Source organism: Clavelina lepadiformis, chromosome 1, assembly GCF_947623445.1.
Source record: "Clavelina lepadiformis chromosome 1, kaClaLepa1.1, whole genome shotgun sequence".
NCBI classification, from domain to species: domain Eukaryota; kingdom Metazoa; phylum Chordata; class Ascidiacea; order Aplousobranchia; family Clavelinidae; genus Clavelina; species Clavelina lepadiformis.
In genome coordinates this window covers 20331668-20352469 of record NC_135240.1, presented here as the reverse complement: position 1 = coordinate 20352469, position 20802 = coordinate 20331668, and the positions used below count along the sequence as shown (strand labels likewise).

The 20802-nt window shown below is 35.8% G+C and overlaps 2 protein-coding genes across 2 annotated transcripts; both read left to right on the top strand.

Moving 5' to 3' along the window:
- Positions 1 to 1224: 1224 nt before the first annotated feature.
- LOC143457677 (DNA repair protein RAD51 homolog 1) lies at positions 1225 to 7074 on the top strand. The gene is made up of 7 exons (XM_076955262.1): positions 1225 to 1361; positions 1464 to 1601; positions 2437 to 2554; positions 5811 to 5902; positions 5990 to 6198; positions 6279 to 6408; positions 6472 to 7074. Exons 1-7 carry the CDS (start codon positions 1293 to 1295, stop codon positions 6715 to 6717), a joined length of 1002 nt encoding a protein of 333 aa, XP_076811377.1. The 5' UTR covers positions 1225 to 1292; the 3' UTR covers positions 6718 to 7074.
- Positions 7075 to 7288: 214 nt separating this feature from the next.
- On the top strand, positions 7289 to 20480 carry LOC143457357 (TBC1 domain family member 30-like). The gene is made up of 13 exons (XM_076955238.1): positions 7289 to 7865; positions 9689 to 9828; positions 10211 to 10375; positions 14046 to 14107; positions 16693 to 16884; positions 17017 to 17208; positions 17368 to 17539; positions 18007 to 18178; positions 18374 to 18601; positions 18831 to 18958; positions 19195 to 19380; positions 19606 to 19692; positions 19804 to 20480. Exons 1-13 carry the CDS (start codon positions 7786 to 7788, stop codon positions 19893 to 19895), a joined length of 1896 nt encoding a protein of 631 aa, XP_076811353.1. The 5' UTR covers positions 7289 to 7785; the 3' UTR covers positions 19896 to 20480.
- Positions 20481 to 20802: the final 322 nt, after the last annotated feature.

The window sequence follows — 20802 nt, the reverse complement described above, 5'->3', positions numbered from 1 at the left end:
TACTACTGTGACGTTATATTGACAGACAATGTGTTCATACCTCATTTTAAAAACCGCTAGTGGGCACTAAAGAGTGTCCGGATTTTTGGCCACGAAAATATGGTAACCCTAGTATACATACACTTGTTAACAACTGGTTCGCGGAGGTCATTAAAATTCCAAGAACCGGTTGAATCCCACCACTGGTTGTGCCCTTGTATATTAGACCCCATTTTTTAACTAAAAATGACAATTTTTTTCCAAAATCTTAAATTAATTTAAAACTAATCCCTTTTGACCCAAACTCTCTTGTCTCATACCGAACTGCAGAGTATGGCAGTTTTTGCCGAGATCTCGAGTGTGCAGAAGCAAAATTCATTTTTTCTAACTCTAATTTTTTTTTAGAGACATCAGCTTTAAACAGTAATTTGGCAATACAAATTGGAGCAAAAGTTAGTGTCTCCTGTTTTTTAGAGGCGCCGATTTGCCCTGGTCTGCCATACTCTGCAGTCTGGCTCTCATGATTAAATTGCATCAAAAATAAATTTGGACAAAAAAGAAGTAAAACAGTATAGCAAGATTTGACCCCAAGACTTACAGCATACGAAACCCATAGTGTGGCAGTTTTTGCAAAGATCTCTTGGGTGCAGAAGCAAAATTCCGGTGTGCACCGCGACTCATGAGCTAAGCACGTCCTGTGTTTCTAGTAGGCAAGGTGCGGCTTTTATAGTAAAAAACGAAAGAAGTATTTCTCCATTTTTTAGAGACAATGCTCTTCTCCCGGTGTGCAATAATTCTTCGGTCAAAAAATCTGTGTTGTGTTCATCTGATACTGAATGCAGTCTGGACAATAGGCTTAATACCTATACCTTTGGTGAAGTCGAATATGTAAAAGTTTTTAAGCAGCAAGCAATTAAAACACCAGAGCAAAGTACGATTACTAGAGATAAAGTTGGACTGCACATTGATGGGGTGTTATACGTAATAACTAATAAGTAATAACCGAGCAAAAAACATTGCGCCAAAAAGAAAAGCGAGAGTGCGCTCTACAGCAATGTGCAAAAAATTTTTGACTTGCCCTCGTATTTTCAAATTGAATTCTGCTTTCTTGGCAATCACTCACTGCATTGATAAAAAACGGACTGGATAAATGACTGGTAGAAGTGCGCCATAATTTGTCTGATTAATGTATGTTAATAATTTTTCTAATTCATATACAATATATGCATGATTATTGTGTTGCAAGTTGTTTTTTTATTTTTACAGATATATACTAACCATATTCTCACTTTTAATTTTACAAGCAACGAAATATGCAGGAACAGGAAATCATTGATGAAGAGCTTGAAAACGTTGGGCCTCTTCCAATAGCTAAGCTTGAGGTAGGCGGCTTTTATATGTCTGATATATGAAATGGAAAACTAATTTCACATGGTAGATTAATTAAGAATTAATAAAATATACAATGTTATTAATGTCAACAGCAAAGTGGAATTACCAGCAATGATATTAAGAAGCTGCAGGAACATGGATATCACTCTGTGGAAGCAGTTGCTTATGCTCCAAAGAAGGAACTTGTTGCCGTAAAGGGCATAAGTGAAGCCAAAGCAGATAAAATAATTGTATATAGCTACCTGCATTAACTTAATATGTCAAATTTAAAATATCATGCATTTCTTTAATATGGCAAATCCAGCTTACTATAGCACTGGTTTATAAAGTAAATCAGTTATTAGAGCACTTTTCGCTGATGCAGAACGAACGATAAGTTTCCTGTTATAAATAAATATATAAATTTGCCTGCTTAAAGTAGGCACACCCCTTTATAGAGCAAATTGACATATGCTGCTAAAGCTTGATGACAAGCATTAAGCTCAAAGAGCCATGGAAGCATGATTGCGCTTTGCGCCATCCAACCAAGAGAAAAATCAAATGAACAGCAATTAATCATTTTTTTATTACTGTATAAGGGCGAGAATGTAAGAAAATACAGTAAATTAGAATAAAAATGCACTGATATTGAAATTCGTGTCTTTCTTTTTATTCAGCTGCTTTCGTAGTGAAAACAGCTCTCATCATTTATCAGAGAAAGCGCTCATAAGGGCTGGTTTTGCCATTCCTGACAGTGCTCTAAGAAGTGTTGTTTTATGAAGCTGCCATGCCCACACTATTTGTGGCTGCTATAATGGTTCAACTCAGGAATTTTAGAGTTATATTGAAATTTAGAAGGATAATGATTAATCTTTGCAATCAGTTATATGCTGACACTGGCAAGGATTTCATACATAACATTAATTGTTGCACGCTAAGAAACAGAATTTGTTTGAGAAACCTCACTGAAATATGTCCAGTAACACCTGCAGTGATTGCACGTATTGTTGTACTAGTTTCGTACGGACTAACTATGATACTTTTACATATAATTTGTGTTTGAAGAAGTCTTTTTTACATTTGCAGATTGAAGCAGCAAAATTAGTTCCAATGGGCTTCACGACTGCTACTGAATTTCACCAAAGAAGATCAGAAATAATACAAGTAACTACGGGTTCAAAAGAACTTGATAAGCTCTTGAGAGGTATGTATTGGCTTCCCAATGTGAAGTGTCATACCTTACGATTCTAACTTACATCTTGGTTTTTTGGGACCCAGAATCCATTCTGCGAGCAGAGGTTAATCCTGTTTAATTTAGGCAAGAGAAAAACTGCTGGCTACTATCTTAAATCTTTAAAATAATGCAAGTTAGTATGACAAACGTATATGAAACTTATCATGAAAATGTTTTCCTAGTTTTCTAAAGATATTACTGATTGTGTTATCCGATCTCTTTGTAAAAATGCTAGCCAATAACCATCCATACGATAGCGTTGCAAATATAGACATATACAACATAAACCTGTGTGTCTGACACGATTTTTAATCTCGCTGCGGCACTTGATATGTAGGAATAAGGAGGTCTGATATTGTTCATCTTAGCTCGCCCATAAGTGGGTAACCTGAAGTGTTGTAGAACAAGCGCGTCAAATCAATAAAAACTGCAATATCTTTGAAAAGTATACAAAAATATAACTACAATTTATAACTAATTTTTTTGAACACCGGTAAGTCGACCATCCACAGGCAGTTGTTGAATGGCCATGTTAGTGGATTTCACACAAGATTTTTAAAAGTTTAGCACATATTTATAAGAACTGATATTCAATATGTGTTGTGATGCACCATGTCAGATAAATGCTATTCGCCAGCGCCCAGCAGTTCCCAAACTTTCTTTCTCTCAATGCCCTTCGAAAACTTGTGAACACTCGCATTGCCTTAGTGAATTGTACATTTCCTTGTGTTTGGAATGATCAAGCAATTGTATTAAATCATTTTCGATGCATAACATAACAATTACCGGAGTTTATTCTTCTATTTTTACCTGCTTCTGCTGAGTCAAAATATCAGTAACAAATCTTTCCATCACTACGTTGGCAGATACCTCTTACTTCATACGAAAAAACCCAACTATTGCAATATTTGGTACCAGTTTGGGAACCGCTGCTATACGCAATTAATCACTTTCCATTACCTTGGTTAAAACCGTGACGCGACACCTGATCGAAAGACACTTTATCGAACGACACTTAATCGAACGACAGTTTATCGAAAGACACTTAATCGAACGACAGCTGATCGAAACGACACCTGATCGAAACGACAGTTGATCGAACGACACTTTATCGAACCGACAGTTGATCAAACGACACTTTATCGAACCGACAGCTGATCAAAGCGACAGTTGATCGAATCGACTGTTGCTTCTCCCGCACACAGTCATAGCAAAACGTGGCGTACCGTTGCATTGTTTGCTGTAGAAAATTAAAATTTGGTGACTTTTCATAAAAAATGTTCAGCTATCTGTCCATGTTTGTTTGATAAAGTTGGATTTTGTAATTTTTGAGATATTGTGATATTTATATAATTTTGCTCTCTCTCCGCATTGAAGCGTATTACTCATTTACGCACCAATAACTTGACTAACTATTCTTTTTCGTTCTCTTTTCACAGCGGGGGCGCGGCGTAACAAGAAGAATTTATAGAAATGTGTCACTTTTAGAAATACCTAATTTACACTAAATTCACTTTCTTTAGTTTTACAATTATGATGTATACAGGAAGCCAGATGATGTTTCTACTAACCTGTAATAATCTCATCAGTCTACGACGCATAGGTTTCTAGGTTACTCTCGTACTTAGTAATTCTCGTGCGTATTCTTGTGATATCTTATTAATATGTGGGCGGGCCGGCCGCCATGCGAAATCGTACACTTTATGATACAAATATAAAATATAGATATAAAATATAAATCGTCAACTTTATGATATATACATCACAATTCATTAATGCACACCATTACAAAGACCGCACATCACAATGGCTCATTGTTTCAATGTTTGAGAAACACGCAAAAATCTTGCTTGAACTGTCGGTTCGATAAAATGTCGTTCGATCAACTGTCGTTTTGATCAACTGTCGGTTCGATAAAGTGTCGTTCGATCAACTGTCGCCTCGATTAACTGTCGTTCGATAAAGTGTCTTTCGATCATCTGTCGTTTCGATCAGGTGTCGTTCGATAAAGTGTCTTTCGATAAAGTGTCTTTCGATAAGGTGTCATAGTACCGTTAAAACAAGCCTTTGATAAATGCTTGTTTAAATGGAACGGTTGACTGACATATTTCGTTTTGTCTAATAAAGCTTTGTTCTTCTGAGACCACAATGAGAAGTGTTAAAAAATAAGTTGTCACAGTAGGTTGTTCATAGTACGCATATGCCATGCACTAACCTGAGCGTAGACAGCCGGACACACACTAACAATGGTTAGAATATACTCCTACGAGCTCACAATGCAGCTGTAAATAATTATTGTTAGTCATGATTAGGGCAATTATTTTTCAACTTGTCAAAAAAACGTCAAAGTTTATAGTTAGGACAGAATTTGTCAAAAATGGTTAAAGTGAAGAATAACTCCAAAAATGCAGTGGTTAAACAGTTATTGCCAAAAATAAGTGGCAAAAATAGACAAATTCATTTCTTAACTATTTAAATTAACACTACGGGTCTTATTACGTCACAATATAACAATGGGCATAACTCAGTGTGTTTGGTAAATATTAATACAATGCTTCGTTTGATTGATAGGTATAAGCAAAGCATACTGAAGTGTATATTGTATATATATACACGGATATTTTGCGTTAAATAAGTCAAGGCTATAGCTTACCGTTGATGTTTTTGTACTGATGAATATATTGCTAAACTATAGCTAAATTTTTGCTTTTGCTTGCGCTAGGCCTAGCCTAGTAGTGTACCAGTTAACCAGTAACTGCCAATTTGTCAAAGAAAGTTTTTTTATGTAAAATTTGTCAAAATGTTTACTTTTAGGGTCAAAATTTTTACTTTTTTAGGTCAAAAACTAATTGCCCTAGTTATAATCTAACATTTTCTATGAAATTTTGTGAGGTATTTTACAAAATTGTAGGTTAATGGCTGTGTTAAACAGGATTGAACTACTTACTTTTGTACCAGCTAAATGGATGTCATGACCTTGATACCAAATTGGTGATATTGGTGAAACAGAATTCTATACATTGCAATAGCAGACTATATTCTGGACCATGTTTAAGTGTCTGTAATACTGGGGTGTGGTGTTCTACTGTAGGCCACTTGTGTGATTAGATAATAAGCGTGATGGAACAAAGCTCTTACATATATGTGTCATATATATGCAAATCCACTTGTGTGGGTTTGTAATATTCCTACAAATCATGTTTCTTGATGTATGATTTTATAACAGGTGGATTAGAAACTGGATCAATCACTGAAATATTTGGAGAATTTCGGACAGGAAAAACTCAATTATGCCACACTATTGCAGCTACTTGTCAGGTGCTTATTTTAATCACTAACTTTTGTTCTTCTACAATACGGTATTTTATTTTTCTACGTTTCAACAAATTATAGTGTTTATTATAGCTGCCTATTGAACAAGGCGGTGGTGAAGGCAAGTGCATGTACATTGACACAGAAGGAACCTTTCGTCCAGAAAGGTTACTGGCAGTTGCAGAACGTTATGGGCTTAATGGATCTGATGTTCTGGATAATGTTGCATATGCGAGAGCCTATAACACAGACCACCAAACACAGCTTCTTATTCAGGCTGCTGCCATGATGTCTGAAACAAGGTCAGTTAAACAGACCAAAATGCAACTTCAGTTAGTACTAAACCAAGTTTGGGTAATACCACTGTTTTTAACTTTTTCAGATATGCTGTTTTGATTGTGGACAGTGCCACAGCCCTTTACCGAACAGATTACAGTGGAAGAGGAGAGCTCTCTGCCAGACAGATGCATCTGGCTCGCTTCCTTCGCACCTTACTGCGGCTTGCAGATGAAGTAAAACTCTTTAAAATAAAAGCAAGTTTAATTTGACATCCTCAACACAATTTTTTTTGACAGTTTGGAGTAGCTGTTGTGATCACAAATCAGGTTGTGGCACAAGTAGATGGAGGTGCTATGTTTTGCGCTGATCCAAAAAAGCCAATTGGTGGCCATATAATGGCGCATGCCTCTACAACTCGCCTCTACCTTCGAAAGGGACGTGGTGATACACGAATCTGTAAAATATATGACTCCCCGTGTTTACCTGAAGCAGAAGCAATGTTTTCAATCAATGCTGATGGCATTGGTGATGCCAAGGATTGACTGTGCTTGAACTTGACATATATCTATATTTTGTTTATGTCCCATTTTAACTTGTGGCTGTCTTAACCACTTGTTTCATTTCTGAAGTGTTTTGCTTCGTTTTTCTCTTTTCAAATACTTTTTATATTTCTCTATTTTCTTGTGCTTTTTTTCTGTTTTAATTCCAAGAATTTAGGGATTCTGATTTATGCGAATTGCATTCCCATTTGAAAGTAACAGGTATCGATGTCATTGAAAGTGTTGTTTGCAGTTAAATGCGTTTTACAACTTGTGTTCATTGACTTCATGCCTGTAATGTGTCTTTTGATACTGCCATTTGGAGTACTTCTGTGTGTTTCAATGAAATATTTCATCCCAGGGTATTTTCATAAATCACTGGGGCAGCGTAGTCAAGTATCGCCAGCAGCATACTGCAAAGTAAAACTTTTTCGTACTTTATTTGTTGCAGAATTTAAGTAGCAAATATTTTAGTAAGATATAGACATATCTAACCTTACAGTGGTTTTTTTCTTCTGTACATTAATAACAAACAAATTGTTTGGTAAAATTAAGTTAACATCAATTTCACTGATTTTTTTACCAACGGCATCCCACTAGCGCCCCTTTGTGGTTATATTGACTAAATACTTCATGTTTCTAGCGCTAGAGTCTGTTTATCACCCATAAGATTGTGAAAAATAGGGCCTTCCATATTCCGGAAAAAAGTTCGATCAAGCTTGCCGGCTTGTAGGTTGAAAATCACTTGAGCATAACCATTTTCTCTTTCAAATCCTAACTGGTGATAAAATGTTCTACCGTTCATAGCAAAGAGAATAGTCAATAATAGCGTTTTGGATTAACTTCGGTTCATAGGCTATGCAGGTACGCTGGAGGTAGCCTAATGGTATTTTGCCTGCAGTGAATTTGCTTTTGTAACTTGTAGGGGCGTCATGAAAACTAAATGCTAAAGAAGTTTTTGAAGTCAAACGTGTCTAAAGCTGACCAAAACAAAAGAAAGCTTCACAGACTAGAGACCTACACCATATTTTTTGGCCAAATACCGTACTTTTATTCAAAAATATATAAATAATGGAAGGGAAAAGCTTTACAAATGACACCTCGCAGAAAAGGATCATGGTACAACGGCTCTTGAGTGAAATATATCACAAGTAAGTAGGCCCTTAAATGTTTTCATTAACAGATTGATAAAAGTTTTCAGATTTGTTTTTTTCCATGTCGAAGAGTATTCTTGTTTTTTGATTGGTTCATTCAACTAGTAAAATAATTAACAGTTAAATCAGGTATCAAAATGCACAGTGTACACCGGTACCTGTATTGATACTGTTTAAGGTATGACATATATTTTCATTTGTTGAAGTATTACACAACAAACATCTCTGCCACAAAGACCGCACTGTTCTGGCAGCTATTGTTAAAACATGAGTGAGATACAATTGAAGATTGATAACTTGTTTTGCTTTTGCTCTGATGGTATGAGTTCCCATTCCTCAAACGGCGTGACTATTGCTTTAGTTGCTTAAATTCTGTCTATATTTATTACTAAATGATTAAGTTCCCATTTTTATTTATTGTCAGACACAACGGCTTACGCCGTTGGACAAAGCTTACTGCTGTTACATTGCGCAGTAGTAACAAGTAAAAGAGAAGGAAAGATTGCAAACATTACATCCGTATATATAGCAGTCACATCAGCTCAAGATTGCGTAGTTTATCTGTACGTGATTAACAAGAATTTAAGTTTGGTCAGCAATTGTATCACAAGATCCCAAAATCAAATTTCAGCATTTATAAAACAACCCATGACTTGTGACGTAATCGTCACAAAGATTTTAGGTATTAGGCTCTCAAAATTGTCTGGTTAAACAGACCTTCATATAACAGACAGCCAGGGGGCATTTCATGAGATTTGTACAACAAAAGTCAGTTTGGTGTACATTACAAATGCCAACTGCGATCTCTAAAACAGGAGACACTGTGCTCTTTTTTGTTTAAACAAGAGAAAAATAGAACAGCAAAGTTTGATGAAGTGAATTTGCAGGTGCTATATGGTTGCACCAAAGCATGAATCCGTTCCATGCCACACTGAGTTTAAACCTAGTTTACGCCACTTCATCATAGGTAGCACCTGTGTAACCCATGTCAAATGCACCCTGGCCTTGAACCAAGTATTTTTTATCTTTGATATTCAAACTGCATTCCTTTTTCAATAAGTGCATGAGGCAATTGCGTAAATTATATTTTTAAAGAACTAATATTATTCCAATAAGTTTTTGCAAATAATGTACAGTCAGACCTCATTTAACTGAACCCGAAAAAATAGAATCCTTGCCATCCGATATGAAACTGTTAGAAATGGGTTTCTTCTCCTGTGTTTTTCCCCCTTAATCCGGAAGTCTCGTTGTTTGACTTTGGCATGACAATGTAGAGATATGCCAAATCAATAGAAAAAACACTCGCTAATCTGGATTACGACAAATGTGCATGTTTGTACATCAATTTTTCATATTTGTGACACATCAATATTTGTTTGAGGCACAGTCATCGACCAATTTTCTTTATTTCAATTTTTCATTTCGGATGCAGTAAGTCTTCAATGTAGTTTTTTCACATTTGATCTAGTGTAGCCTTATATGCCTGCTATCTTACATAAGTTAATTTCACTCGGATATTCTTTCGATCCGGATACCTCGTTAAAACTGACATTTTTTGACGAAACAAAATGGTCTGGATTAATGCGGTCTGATTGTATGACATATATGTGACAGTGTAAGTATCCCAAACAGGGCAAAAAGTTCCACCTTCTTATCAGAACCATACTGTAATGTGTAATTGTAATAAATTTTATCTTGCAATACTTCACATGGTTTTGAATTTATTTATTTTCTATTAGAAGTGATGCTGTTTTACTGTCAACAATATTCTGCTTTCCAGATTCTATTTAGTGGTGTATTTTAATAAATTTTGTATTTAGTTATCAACTGCAAAAACAGCTTGACAGTTCTACAGAGACTTCCTGTTTCTCTGATGGCCACAGTATATCTTCCTCTTCAATACACGACATCAACCAAAAGAAAAGCAAAAAGCTGCAACAATCTTTTTTGCAGTCAAGTGGTATATTTTTGCTAAATTTGGCAAATTAAAGTGTAAATTTAGATATAATCTCAAACTGTCTCCTAACTAATTTACATTCTATTTTCATTATGAACATTCTGTTTAGCATTTTTTACTTGACTAACCTGTTTTTTACTAAGGATATTTCTAAATAAATTTTTTTGCTCTGGTTGTTCCATGTTTATGGCGACATTGGAATCTTATGTTGCACCATTTTGTAAAAAATTAATCCATTCACTCTATCAGGCATTCATTAAAGTCTTTGTTATTAACCATTCAGTAAAGATTTATATTAAATGCATGCTTGATGTGTTGGCATCAACTATTTAAAAATAGGTATTTATAACTTTTCACACTTAAAATTTTATTTATGTTTTGATAGACATTGAGGAACTGTACGTCTTTAGAAACGAACTAAACGATCGAAATGCGGTCATGTCAACCAAACTGGTTCGACAACTGAAGCAAAGGAATCGATTAAGGGATAAAAATAAGAGATATTGTGACACTATTACTGCTGTTCTGCAAGCTGTGTCGAAAAAGCGAAGTAAGTTAACAATCCACTCAGGAAGTATTTATACAATATATACCAGAGGTTCTCAATCATGTCCAGTCATTTTTAATCTCAGTCTTAACCGTTTTTACTGTCATTGGCCTTTCACTTGATCTTTCAATAACTGTAGCGTATGATGCGAAACAGAAAAATGAATAATTCTCGGCTCCATTGCACAAATGTAACTGGGCATTGTCATTCTGCCTGTGCTCCGACTTTTGACTGCTTCTTGAAAAGGAAGGTGGCACAGACTTGTTAACATCAGCTCGAACAAAACAAGCAAACTTTTTCAAACCTACAAAAGATTCGATAATGATTTCATGAAGACCAAAACACCTTTTGGCTTATTAGATGACAAAATTGAAAATGCAGGTTATTGCAATCACCAGAGCTGGGAAACCGCTCTTTTAAAAGGTCATCGCTCGTGCTTTCGTTATTCTATAAAAAAAAAGCGCGATCGTTTAGTCGCTCACACTCCCTCTCTTTTAAGCGATAAATAAATTTTTTTACTGCAGTGCATTTCCGAACTCCAATTGCATTCGTATGTTGCAAATTCACATTGTACAGTGTGTGTCTAACTGCAACTGTAATTGCTTATCTTTGTTTGTTGTAAATATTATAGGAAATTTCATGGAGTCCTATGCTGAAGAGTTTTGTTTTGGTCACACCAATAGTACAAATAATTAACAGACATGTGGAGTATTATGAAGCTTCTAGAATTGTAGGTGCCGATGTTCAACCATTCAAAATTCTTCACTTTCAAATAGTGTTGCATGTAATTGACCGTAATTACCTAATACATATAAAAATAATAAACACTACATAATAAACATAGTAAACTTATGTAATGGAGCTGCTGTAACGAATGTTTGGTACAAATTATGTTATTACACAACCTACTTCTTTGGTACCGATATATTTTATGCACACAATACATCGATAACTAGCTTTTTATTTTTATGCATCCACTGTGTAAACGCAATTGAAATGCGTGCGATATCTGCACCCGGGCAATAGCTAAAAAACATGTTTGTTTGTGATGTAACGTAATAACTGTTGTTGAGACCATAAAATGAATATAGAAAGTATGGCAATGACACCGCTTAACTGGTAAAGTGATACAGTAGAATTTGTCTAAGTTGCCACCTCACGGGGAACAGAAAAAGTGGCGACTTAGGCAAACAACACAAAATCAAATTATTTTATTGCATTTTTTTGAGGTACTACATTTAGATTAAAAATTCCGTAAATTGTTTTTGGTTAAAACTTATTGTTTGTCAAGATATTAGAATTTTGTTTTTGTCCGTAGAATAGCCTCCTAACCTAAATGGGCTTAGTGGTCATGCTTGTGTAAAAGTTGTGTCTGAAATAAGTTTCAAAGCTGCCATTTTTTTTATTCACTAAGTAAAATAATAGTCTAACGGCAGTCCAAAAACCTAAAATTGTTTTTAATCCAACCATTTGTATCCATTTCGTGCGTTCACAACATTGTTTGTGCAAAAAAAGAGCAACGAGCAAATAATAAAAAAAAGAGTGCGCTCGTGGTTCTATTCCCGCATTGAAAAAAGAAAGTCGCCCCCATGAAATCTCCTAAAAAAAGGATTACACTTATGCCCACCTCTGGCATCTCTCAAGAACACTGTCCTTCTTGTGTTCAACAGAAAGCAGCCATTCATGGCGCTATAAACTGTTTAAATTTGTTTCTTAAAGCTCGTACAAGCACCCAGCAAGCACATTTAGACCCAACAAAGCTGTTTTCATGAAGGTCTTTCTATGATTGGCCACATAAAACTGTTTCAAGGACTTTACTACATGGTAAATAGAGGAAAACTTTCCTCCTGTCTCATGACTTTACTGCCTCTTATACCTAAGCCATGAACCATGGCAATTTCAGTCAGTTCCTAGCAAGCATTAATGCTGATTATAGAGATGTGCTTTGCACACTACAATGCAGTGGTTATGCGGTGTCACATGCCTGAAAAGGTTCTAAAGTTTCCCCAAAACGTTTAGGCTTTTGTTGGCAGGAATATGAGTGATTCTCAGCTTAAGGACAATAAGCGATATGTTTTTTTTCGTTACAGCGGAATTTTTGCTTTTATTTACTGTAATCTTTGGAAAATGTAAATAGCGTGTGCTAGTACGATCCATTTCCTTAGTCTCGTCTCTCCAAACACAAAGTCTGTGGATTGTTTGAAATTATTACAAGGTAATTTGTGACTTGTTGGATGAATTTGAACGTCGTTGTAATGATCTTAGAAGATTCTTGGTCTAGTTTTTCAACATTCGTGGAGGTAGTTAGGCCAAAGGTCCAGATCAAATTCAACCGGAGTTGCAGGACTTGGTCATCAGATTTAGAGTGGACAACCACATTCAAGTCTTGTCCGTTACTGGACTTTTTGATTTGTGTGTCTTTGGGGAATTACCTAATTGCTCATGTGCTGAAAATTAATCTGCTTTTAGATGTATCCATCTGTGAGATATTTTTCAGCGAATTTGTACATATTAAAATGAAATATCATAACACAAGTCAGAACTGTTCAAGAGATAACTATCTCAATCCGTCTTTATGTGTTACTGTCACCAAATTTCACATTTGGTAATATTTATATTAACCATGCTGGCAGGCGTGTTAATGTAGCACTGCACTTTGATATGTTTTTAGGTGTATAGTTGGCTGTATATTCTACGATGTGTATTTACATGTATATTAAGATGTATTCCACCCGTATTGTTGCGGCCATTCTTGTACACAATGTGTGACTGCGTGTTTAGTATTAGTAATTTATCGATATGCCACTTGTGACTTCTCTTATTGTTAGTAAGTTTTCTACACACGTACACGGTTTACGCCTTTACCCACAACTCCCCCCCGAGGTATGTTACGCTGCCCGCGATTTCCAATCTCTCACCCTAACCATAATTGATTACACTTTGGTTTGGTGGACAAGAGTTTTTTTAGGGGGCATTCTACGTTTTGGTTTAATATAAGAAAGGTGGTTGTTTTTATTGAAGGGATGCAAATACCTTTGTTTTTATTCTGAACGCGCAGAAGTTAACAAAAGGAATGCTAATAAAAGTTAGAAGAGCATAAGCGGGCTATTTGACTAGCCATAAAAGAGGGAAGTTTCCTGGCTAAAGAAAATCTTGGTTACATTACATCATCCGACATGAAAGCTTATTTTAACAAAATAATTGAAAGCTAAATGCAGTTTGAAATTAAGCACTACATTCTGTAGCAACCATTTTCTTTCAACTTCTTTAAATTAATCCTAGCAGGCTGATCTGAAGTGTATGTTCAGTAGTCGAAAATGTTTGTGGTCACGCTTTCCCCATATTGCTAGCATAATTTCGTACATGGTCAGTAATATTATATGGGTCAGTTTATAACCATAACGTATCTTTCAGCCTATTGAGTTATATTTATGTGTAGGAAATATCTCCTAATTAGCCTTCTACAACCGAACTGCTCTACTACCTTAAGCTAGTGCTAATACTTCGTAATCATCATTTTAGACAGCTGAAACTGACCAATCTGACTTTTTGCATACCACCATAAGTAATTTTTTTATCCTTACGTGCATCTTTTTACCAGTTTATTTAAAATGTTGTTTAGATGGTAGATTTAAAGGTTAAAATAATCTTTTGATCATCCTATTTTTTACAGAAGTAGATGCCAAGTTGCAATTTAGCATGGAGCCTGTAGCTGGCGAGGATGGATTTAAACAAGTAATTTACCTACTTTTTATTATATGTGATTATGTGCTTTGTAATTGTTACATAGCTTGGTTTTGATACTTGTGCCAAATTCTCTACTATGTTTGTTATCATAGGCAGAGTAGGCAACAAAATTAGGTGGGCAAAGCCTTGCAGAAAATAAGGGTATTGAAATGCTCTAACAATCACTGCCAAAAATATCTAGTTCAGTACTTCAATCAGTGACATTTTTACCATGAGTTAGTATAAAACCTTTCTAACTTTCGACGTCAGTGATAAACGACAGTTGTATGGTTTCCTAGGAATTGCACCCATGCCAAATTTACATTTTTTTCGAAAATGGAAACATATCATTTTGATCTAAAAAATGTAGACTATTTATTCTTTGCAAGGTATTATAACCACACAAACAGTTTTTGCAATCCAGTACCTGGCAACTGGGCAAGGTAATGGGAAATAGTGGAGGGGCCTCTTTGCTAAGATATGACTACTCTGTCGGCTTACTTTCAAAGATGCTCAGCAGGATGAAAACAATGTTGGCAGTCTTTCACCTTAACAACAAGGAAGCAAAGCACGAGCTCAAGGTAACAGGACACTTCTATGCTGCCCCTGAATGTCTTGTGTTAACGTTGAACAGAATGTTCTTGCATCACCTACACCTTGAATCGTGATGCAAGAAACTTGCATCAGCCACTTTGATAGGACGACTGGTGAGCCCAAGCTGGAGCACTGCCGCATATCTCATCGTACAGCAGCTCTGGCCCAAGTTTATCCTTCTCCCGAGTAATGCATGTAAGTGCAGTGTCGCAGTACACACACCCACCAAAATGACACGGTCATAGATTCTGTTTTGTGTATTGTGTCTGGGTGGTGTCTGTGTCCTTCATTGTTGGACAACCTTCCATTCTTATGGGCATTCAACCTGCAGGGTTTTAGAAGTATCAATAACCAACAGGCATCGTACTCAACGAAACAAGTTAACCCTGGTTACCAACAACTCTTGTCGATTTGTTTGTGGTCTTATACTTTGGGTAATATAACCGGGAAAGCAAGCAGTGGAATGAGCTAGGCTAAGAATGATCTAGTCTTCTGAAAAAAAAGTGCATTAATTTTTAGCTCACTGGCCAATACACTATGGGGGATCACGTCAATTAACCGTGAACAAATTAACCGGCGACAATTTGTCTTGATCAACTGACCGGCAACAAATTGGCCGGCGACACAAATCAACCGCTATGCATTTTAACTGTACAATTGTATGAAATAAGTAGTCCAAATTAGCATTGTTGTTTATTCAAATTATATGATTTAAGTGATAATGATTTATATCATTTGTGAACCGTGACCTGCTTGCTAACCATCTGCTTCCAGTTTCTTTGTGTTATATCTAGTCGCGCATCAGCTTTAATAATTTAATTTAATAATTATTCAATTATTACAATAATTCAGCACTTGCACGGTCAATTTACCTCCCGGTCAATTTTCATTCCGGTCACTTGGTTCTAGGTCAATTTACGTCACGGTCAGTTGTCCCCGGTTAGTTTGTTCGCGGTCAATTTCACACGGTTAATTGTCGTAGAACCACACTATGTATAGTGACACCCCCTTAAAAATTTTCTAGATCCGCCCCTGGTTAAATATAAGCACAAGGTTACTTAATGTAAAAGAATTCCCATGAAACAAATACAACTTGTGACAAATTCACTCTGAAAATGAAACTGCTCTGCAGTAATGAATGAATATGGCTAGCTGAGTTTAGAAGTGTAGACAAGCTTGGAATGGAGCCAATTTGTCAGTATTTTGTTTATGTGCTATAAAACAACTGCTGCTGCAGATTGTTCGATTTACAAGTGGCTGCTTGATGCCAACAACGTTCTACTGAAAGATGAAGGTATTTTTCTGATCAAGTATCCAGCCTGGTTTGTATGAAAGGATTTTATGACTGGAATCAAACAAAGATTGCTTTAGAAAAGTACATCAGGACAAAGCTTACTTTGGAATGTGTCTAGTCGAAAGAGGATTACATAACGCAACTGAAATGTTCTCAAAATAATCAGTACCCTGAAGACAAGTCAAAAGGCCTTGGGTGATACCTTTGTTGCATTATTCTTTCGGGGTTGTCAAGGTGTGATATTTTGCAGCCGTGATGACATAAGTTGTTATAGTCAACACAAAAGTTGGCTTGAATAAAAATCCTGGTTAAATTGGATTAGCCACGTTATACAAAGTATTTTTCAACAATTCTTTTGGAAAGGAAGTGTGGCACTTAAGAAGAAGAAGAAGATACAAAATAAAATCCTGGAAAAGTTTTCACATTTTACTAACCTAATTTACACTCTTTTCAATACTGTGATTATACTAATGAATTATTTTAATCCTTTCACAAACAGACAATACAAATTACCATTTTTAAATCATTCCAATATATTTTAAACTTTTGCATAATGATCTGTCACTGAAAGTTTAGATGTTTCTGATTTTTAACGTTTACTTTGCTTGTGTGTATGTTGAAGCTAACCTAAGATTGGGCCTTAAAAATAGCTGATAAATAAAGACATAAAAGTGCCTTATTTTATTAGATCTGTTTTATTCCTTAGTGGTGCGATGCATTGAGAGCAATCATCCGCCTTCCAGGAGGATTACCATCGTGCTGGAGGAAGCGAGTCTGGATTTGCTTAGCTAACCATTATTTTGAGAGAAAGCACACCAAGATGCAGAGCACCCTCAGCAGAGTGTTTAGTGACCGTATTTGCCCAACTGATGAGAGTTTAGGAAATCAAATTGTAAAAGTGAGTACTGTATTTACTGCCACTTGAAGGTTAATTATTGTAAATCTTCTGAGACACTGTCTCCATCTCACTCCTAAAACACTCACCTTTTTAAGTTGTATAATGTAAGTTAATGTTTAGAATTATCTTTAGGACCTGCATCGTACTGGGTATTCTAGCATTCTGAAGACTGAAGAAGGCAGTATGGAGGAAAGAATGGTGCTAAAAAGAGTTCTTCTTGCTTACGCTAGATGGAACCAAGCTGTTGGCTACTGCCAAGGTTTCAACGTGCTTGCTGCATTAATACTGCAAGTAACTCAAGGAGATGAACAAATGGCTTTCAAGGTTTATTTTCAGTCAAACCAAATTTTCAACTAAAACATAAAGTGAAATTAATCCTCAATCAAAATATAGGAACATGGCTTATGGAATCTTTTGAGCATTTGCCGTTGCTGTAGATATACTGTATGTTAGCTCCATTAATTGTTATATGACTTTTATTAGATTATGGTACACTTGGTGGATGGTGTGCTGCCTGAAAACTATTATGCAAATAACCTCCAAGCTCTGTCTGTTGACATGGCAGTATTTCGAGATCTTTTGAAACTTCGTCTTCCCAATCTATCAAAGCATCTGGATGCTTTACAAAAAGAAGCCAACGAAAACCCATCCCCAGGTGCTTGCAGGCTTACAACATTTGATTTCTATGTTCATTTAGTCATCAAGGTTCTACGACTTGTGAGGTGCTTTAGGCAAGTGAAAGGGCCATGGTTATAATTTGGTTAAAGACAGTTTTTGGGACCTGGTTAACATAAATTTTGCAAACCATGATGGATAATGTTAAGATTCACTATGTATCTTAGTTATACATGGATAGGCTGTATGCGTATTAGTTTTTCACATTGTTTTTTTTTTTTAATGTTGTAAACATATCAGTCACAGGCCAGGAAAAACTTTATAGTATAAACATTTAGTTTATACTAGCCTTAACCAAACTTTACTGTTTCAGTTGTGAATATAATAGATGTTTGCAATTTACATTTAACTGGTTAACATTATTACCGTATAATAGATTTACAAACTTGAAGATTCCACTACTCCTAACTGATTTGACAATTTGCGCTCTGTAATTTTTATGTTTAGGTTCCAATTATGAGCCACCTGTGATCAACGTCTTTACCATGCAGTGGTTCCTGACTTTATTTGTTACCTGTCTCCCAGCAGACACAGTCTTAAGAGTATGGGACAGTGTCATGTTGGATGGAAATGAAATTCTTTTGCGAGTTGCCTTGGCAATTTGGGCAAAGCTTGGAGAGTAAGTTAACTTTAAAATTTTAGAGTCAGCAACTTTATTGTGCACTAATTTTAATAAATTATACAACACATTTATGTTCAACGTCTTGCCAGGTAATGACTGAAATAAAAAATATAAAATACATTCTTCATCATTAGACATTTTTGCATTTGGAGAGTTTAGTTGATTTTACAAAAATACAATGTTTTATTTCAGAAAAGTAGGAGAAACACAGTCAGCAGATGAGTTTTATTGCTGCATGTCTGAGTTGCTGCAGCAAGCTTTGACTGGTAAACTAATTGATGGAAATGAATTGATTCAATTGTGCTATAGGATCACTTCGTTTCCATTTCCACATTTGAAGGAGCTCAGAGAGAAATACACTTACAACATAACCCCTTTTGCTGCTGAAAATGCTGATGAACTGAATAATAGTAATTACAGGTGAGTTTTTTCATCGATAGTTAAAAAAATTAAAGTCAAAAGTCAAATGTCTTTAATTATATGTAGTTTACGATCCAATTAAGGATTTTATTTAAAATAATAGTCTCAGATAGTTTTTTAGTATATAACGTTTTTTAATTTCGATATAATTTTGTATTTTTTTAAATTACCTTTATATCATGCATCACATTACTTTTTGTGTAAACTAAGAAAAATGTTTTTCTTTTAGTCCCAAACATGTAAGCAACAAAGTCTTCAGCAGTCAAGAATTGGTTGACTATGAAGATACACCATTTTTTTGCTTCAGTGGTTTAGTGTCTACAGTGCCGGCTGCACCCTCCTCTAATGAGAAAAAAAGTGAGTGTTGTTGAACTTTTGCAAACTGGCATGTTCACTGTCTAATCTGACATGTCCCTAACCAAGCCCTGTCCACGCCTATCAGGTTGAGATTACCGCGTTATAGCCTGCCCCTACGTTGTTTAACATGTTAACGTAATTCTGAGTGGCTTAGCTAGCAACTCGACTTGTTGGCACCATAAGACAAGCTCAGCCCCAGAACATGTTGGACTTTATAAATGTTGATCGCATTACAGAAACCGCCAACAGACAGAATCTTGAGCTTGCCAATAGCAGGGACAGACTTGGCGATGCTTATAAAATCCAAAGAGGAAACGGTATGATGGCGGAAAGAATGTCAACGGATATTGCAGCGCTTAAAAACCAATATATGGCTATACGTTCAAGGCAATTACGTGCGCATTTGATTTATACAAAGCCAGGTAAGCAGCGGGTATTTGTAAACGGCTAATGGCTTTACGCTGCTCATTGAAATACCTCGCTAAGCAAAGTCGTGATAATCGTAAGCCGTACATGCGTTTTATGACTGTAATTTTACTGTTCTTTCAAATTTTTATTAACCGATGACACTTTGCACGTCATGTACTATAAAACCATTTAGTTGGTGTTTGCTCTGTTATAATTCTGTAAATTATTCTGAAATACAGCGACAGCCAACCGAGGAAATGCGCGATCGTCACCAGATTGCAAAGTTCCAGTCATGGTGAATCACTTAATGATTGGCCGACAAAACGGTACTTATTAACCATTTCCTTTTCTGTAATGCTTATTCATATAATTATATGTTGTTTATACCCGTTGTTGATTATGTAATATAGAATATAATCCTGCCTTACGCTTTTCAGCGACGTTGTTAAATTCTTCTGCTGGGAAAAGCCACGAGAAAACAGGCGTCATGCGAAAACCGAAAATGCATAACAATTCACTGCCCAGGTAAAACAGCTGGCAAGATTGTACACACATACCACAGGGCGTCTTCAGCAAACCATTCACCTATCTCTACTTGGACCGCTGAATAAAATACGCAGTTCTTGGATGCTGTATGCGTTATGCACTGTGGAGTGATTATCGATGTTTCACGCTTTTAGAGGTTGCAATAGAACAAATATTTTTTACCGGCTCAGAATGTCTATTCATCATAGTGTGATAGTTGTGTAGCGTGGTTGTGGTGACTTAGTATCAACATAAAAAGACTGTCATAGTTTAGCCTATAGTATTGCAACATCCCTTTTAATTTTTTGTTATTGCTTCTAATTATGATCTTAAAATGGGTTGCATTATGTCTCAACGATGTGTTTTACAGTGCAATCATGTGATGCTAACTTCTTCAGATATGTATTTGCACTAACTTCATATTTTTGCGTTCTAGTTTTCTGTGCAATTCTTTTCCTACCGTTATTTTCATATGTGCTTGACTTTTTTCATCTTCATACGAGTCCATGACTTTTGATTTCCTAAGACCGATTTTGCTTGAAGTTTTTATCTTGTTTATATTATGTTTTTATTAAAGGTTTAGAATAGATGGTTGGTCATAGATTTTTGCTTTGCTTTTTTGTAGTGCCAGCCAGCTCCGCCGAAACCGATCTGAAATAAATAAACTGTTTACTGGCCTTTGACAAAGGATGAATGGTTAACGAAGTCCACATTTCTGTGTTGAACACACTTCCAACAATTGCATATGACGTGCGTATATCACACAAATATTATCACCTCGTGGTTCAGAATCTATGAATGTTGATTACTACTACCCAATGGCTATAAAATACCAATGGTTGCCTTATATGGCTAAAGTGAAGTCTTAAATCCAATACTCCAAGGCAAAACTGCTTTTAAAAATCACTGTT

Bases quoted from the DNA above. Each gene is read 5' to 3' on its own strand.
- LOC143457357 (XM_076955238.1), top strand. From the start codon at position 7,786: ATGGAAGGGAAAAGCTTTACAAATGACACCTCGCAGAAAAGGATCATG. The intron at 17,209-17,367 runs GTTTATTTTCAG...GACTTTTATTAG, and splicing joins ATGAACAAATGGCTTTCAAG to ATTATGGTACACTTGGTGGA. The intron at 18,602-18,830 runs GTGAGTTTTTTC...TTTTTCTTTTAG, and splicing joins CTGAATAATAGTAATTACAG to TCCCAAACATGTAAGCAACA.
- LOC143457677 (XM_076955262.1), top strand. From the start codon at position 1,293: ATGCAGGAACAGGAAATCATTGATGAAGAGCTTGAAAACGTTGGGCCT. The intron at 1,362-1,463 runs GTAGGCGGCTTT...TAATGTCAACAG, and splicing joins TTCCAATAGCTAAGCTTGAG to CAAAGTGGAATTACCAGCAA. The intron at 2,555-5,810 runs GTATGTATTGGC...ATTTTATAACAG, and splicing joins ACTTGATAAGCTCTTGAGAG to GTGGATTAGAAACTGGATCA.